This window comes from Otolemur garnettii, unplaced genomic scaffold (genome assembly GCF_000181295.1).
Source record: "Otolemur garnettii isolate 467f Iridium unplaced genomic scaffold, OtoGar3 scaffold00351, whole genome shotgun sequence".
Lineage (NCBI taxonomy): Eukaryota > Metazoa > Chordata > Mammalia > Primates > Galagidae > Otolemur > Otolemur garnettii.
This window is the reverse complement of record NW_003852746.1, coordinates 130,487-134,726: the sequence shown is the minus strand read 5'-3', so window position 1 is coordinate 134,726 and position 4,240 is coordinate 130,487. Positions and strand designations below refer to the sequence as shown.

Below are 4,240 nucleotides of genomic sequence, written 5' to 3'. Positions count from 1 at the left end.
TTCTGTACTGTCAGAGGGCAATTCCCACAGAACCTAGTTCATTTTGGATGGAAAGCGAGGACCAGGTTTGTCCCTCTTGCTGAGAACCCAGTAGTCTTGTCTTTCCCCTACAGTGCCTTGATGAGTGGCTGGTGTCAGGGGTGAGGGGCTACCCACTACATTTCCTGTGATCTTTAAGTATCAATGAAAGATACTAAATAAACTGTAGTGCCTCTGAATCATTCGAATGTACTTCAATTCAATAAATGGTTGTTAAGCAGTTTTCAGCTCAGGGCACTTAACTAAGCAGCTCAACAAGGATTAAGACAAGGTCCCTGTTCTTAAAGATGGTGTTGTCCAACATGGAGGTTGGCAGTGAGCAATGCACACAATGCACACAATGTACACAGGGCACACAATATACACAATGTACACAGTGCACATGGTGCACACAATGTACAGAGTACACACAGTGTACACAAAGTACACAATGCACACAATATACACAATGTACAGAGTACACACAATGTACCCAATGGAAAAAGTCCACACAATAGCACAAGGTATAGAGTGTACACAGCACACATAATGTACACAATGCACACAGCACACACTATGGACACGATGTACACAGTGCACACAATACACACAATGTACCTAGTGCACACAATATACACAGTGCACACAATAAATACAATCTACACAGTGCACACAATACACACAACATACACAGAGCACACAGTGTACACAATGAACACAATGCACACAATATACACAATGTACATAGTACACACAATGTACACAATGTACAAAGTGCACACAATGTACACACAGTGTACACCATGGACACAAAGCACATAATGGGCACAGTGTACACAGTGCACACAGTGCACACAATATATGCAATGTACACAGTGCATGCAGTATACACAATGCACATAGTGTACACAATGTATACAGTGCACACAGTTCACACAATGTACACAGTGTACACAATGCACACAGTGCACACAACGTACACAGTGCACATAATGTATACAATGTACACAGTGAACACAATGTACATAGTGCACACAGTGTATACAATATACACAATGCACACAATGTACAAATACACACAGTGTGCACAATGTATACAGTGCACACAATGTACACAGTGCACACCTTGCACACAATGCCCACAGTGTACACAATGCACACAGTGCACACAATGTACACCATGTATACAGTGCACACAGTGTATGCAATGTACACAATGTATATAGTGCACATAGTGCACATAATGTACACAATTTTCACAATGTGCACAGTGCACATAATATACATAATGTATCAATATACACAATGAAAACAATGTACACAGTGTACACAGTGTATACAATGTGCACAATGTACAGAGTGCTTACAATGCACACAGTGCCCACAATGTACACAAATGTACACAATGCACACAATGTACATAATGCACACAGTGTATACAATGCACACAGTGCACACAATGTGCACAGTGCACACAATGTACATAATGTATACAGTACACACCTTGCACACAATGCCCACAGTGCACACATTGCAGACAATACACACAATGTACACAATGCACACAGTGCAAAAGAACAGGCAGGGTTCACAGAAAGAGGGCTCAAGTCAGGTCCTCAAATCAACATCTGAGAATTGAGCACTATTTTCCAGGTGTCAGAGTGTGAGATAGCCCTGAGAGATGGGTAAGGGCTTAGAGAAGACACTGAGGGAATGGCCATATGCCAGGTATGAGGTCAGCCGGTGCAGAGGCATGGAGGGGAGCAGAGCAGAGGGAGCATTGGGAAAGAGCTGGGGCCTCCATTTCTCTGAGTAAGGAAGTTTTTGGAAGGCTTTGGGGGGGCCTCTGAGGGATGCAGTACAGCTTTCAAGGTAGATTTGCTGGAGAGATGCAATTCTGTGCAGAGGGACCAAAGGCAAGTGACAAGAAGGAAAAGTGAGTTTTCAGGAAAATAAGATGTTCAATTTCATGAGGGCATAGCATCCACAGAGGAGAGTTAGAATGGATAACATTTGGGAAATAAGTTTAGGCTTCCTTGTAGATTCCCTGAGACATTCTACCTTATTTGAATAAAAGGCAAGTCATTAAGGATTTCTTAGTTGTGTATTTGGTAACAACTACTGTAATAGCCAGATTTAAAAAAAATCAAGTTTCCATTTTATTTAAAAAACATTTACTTTGATTTTACTTTTATAAGCTTTAAATGGGCATTTCCACACTTCATGACATCTTCCTCACATTTCTGGAATTATTTATTTCTTTCTTCGGCAGCATTTTCGGCCCCTGGAAGAACAGCGGCCAATCTGCTCCTCCCGTGGAAGGCAGCTGAGCACAGCACACCGGCCTCCTCGTATTCTGCAGTAATACCTTTGGACTGTGTTTATGATTCCGCCAAACCCTAGGATGAAAAGCAGAGTACACAGGGGAAGGTTTCAGGAAGGTTTTGGTACAAGTCAAGGGTTTTGGAATTCCTCAAATAACTCATCTGTTGCCTTTATTTATTTATTTATTTTTTGGTTCTTTTTTTCTTTTGTATAAAATCAAGGGGAAAGTAAAGGAAGAACTAAACCACCAACAGGAAATGTTTCTGTGGGCCACGCTCAGCTGTGGCCCCACAGTGGTGTTGGGGAAGTGGCATCATCCTCACCGCAGGAATAGGGAAGGGCTAGGGTCTTCCGGGGTCTTGAGCCTCCCAAGCAGCAAGCTGACCTTGCTGGGCTGCTTAGCTCAGTTATGTTACTCCACCACTATGCTTAGTACAGGGGAGTCTGCACTTCTGTTCCTAGACTAAATCAATCTTCCATGTTGATATTAATTTTTTTATCATTTTCTTCATGTCTCATTAACAAGTGTAATAGTATCGTCACAGAGAAGAAAGGAAGGGGCAGTTGTGATGAGCTATTCAGTCTCTTAAGAGAGGGAGGGTTAATGGTGGGACCACACCTATGGAGCATATTGCAAGGGTACAAGTCAAATCTATCAAGTGTAGAAGAACACAAATGTCTTAACACTGTGATTAAGTAAATGAGATGAAAGCTATGTTAATTAGTAGGATGTAAGCACTCCAATTTGTACAAGTAATCAACACATTGAATCCCACAAAGGCATAAATGTATTCATCATCTATGTATATATGACTTAATAAAAGAAAAAAAAGAGTGAATCAGAAAAGACCAGGAAATCTGCTGTAAGGCTATCTTTATGATTTTTGTCAGAAAAAATAAATGGGGATGCCTAGTTTCCATACAAGGAATCTACTTGGTCTGAGCTTGGTCTGGAGTGTGCAGGGCACTGCTCCAGCTTGTTGGTCCTCTGTGCTCTCAGCCCTCTTAATCCCCAGCCCACCTTACCTGGAACAGGCATCAAAACCAAGAAGAACAATGCACACAGGAGGTAAAGGGTCCTCATAGTTGACAGGGCTTTACCACAAGCTGAGACTGGATGGAAAGATGTGCTTGTTCACTTTATAAAGTCCCAGCCACATGTAGAAGGAAGCAATGGCTCCAATGCTTGTAATAGTACAGTGATGACAATGTAACATATTTCCTGATGTGTCATACCAATGTCTCTCACCACACAGAACACACCTACTCATGTAGGAGTTAATTACAAACCTAGGGGGTGAAGCAAAGGCTATGGGAGTGTGGTCATCCTGGTGTCCGCTGGGCTCCAGGGTCTTGTTCTGTCTGGTCCGATCTGGTTGTGGGTTTAGGTGGGGCTAGGATTGGCAAGGCTTTGCTTCCTCTTGGGAATGGTCTTGAAGCATGTGGCTTGCAGCTGGGTTGTCTGCACTGTGGTACTTTGACACTTTCTGCCTCTTTCTGAAACACTGGGAGAGCCTGAGAGCTTCCTGGGGACCACATCCTTTCAACACTGGACATACGCAGTGTCTGGAAATAGAACTGGCTTTTGGCTAGTGAAGGGAGGGCAAGTAAGCTGTACTCATGAGCCCTTGACCCCAGTCCCTTGGCCTTTGATGGGATGATAGAGTTTGGGCATCTTGTGTTTCATTGTTTGAAATTTATCAAATTTATGAATCAAGAAGGTGGTTAATTTTACCTCATTAGAAAAAGGGAATGCTGAACTCATGTACTCAGGGGACTGACATCTCCCAGCTGCTAGCATGGCTTCAGATATACTTATACCTTTGGACCATGAGCATTCAAGGCAGTCTAGAGATAAGGTGATTTCCACTGGCTATAGATTTGTTGTTTAGAGGGC

General features: G+C 42.7%; 1 protein-coding gene across 1 annotated transcript; it reads right to left on the bottom strand.

Moving 5' to 3' along the window:
- Positions 1-2,271: 2,271 nt before the first annotated feature.
- LOC111722762 (beta-defensin 103-like) lies at positions 2,272-3,427 on the bottom strand. The gene is made up of 2 exons (XM_023509095.1): positions 3,370-3,427; positions 2,272-2,417 (listed from the first exon to the last, which is right to left on the bottom strand). The coding sequence occupies exons 1-2, from the start codon at positions 3,425-3,427 to the stop codon at positions 2,272-2,274; spliced, it is 204 nt and encodes a 67-aa protein (XP_023364863.1).
- Positions 3,428-4,240: the final 813 nt, after the last annotated feature.

Bases quoted from the DNA above. Each gene is read 5' to 3' on its own strand.
- LOC111722762 (XM_023509095.1), bottom strand. From the start codon at position 3,427: ATGAGGACCCTTTACCTCCTGTGTGCATTGTTCTTCTTGGTTTTGATG. The intron at 2,418-3,369 runs GTAAGGTGGGCT...TTTTCATCCTAG, and splicing joins GGTTTTGATGCCTGTTCCAG to GGTTTGGCGGAATCATAAAC.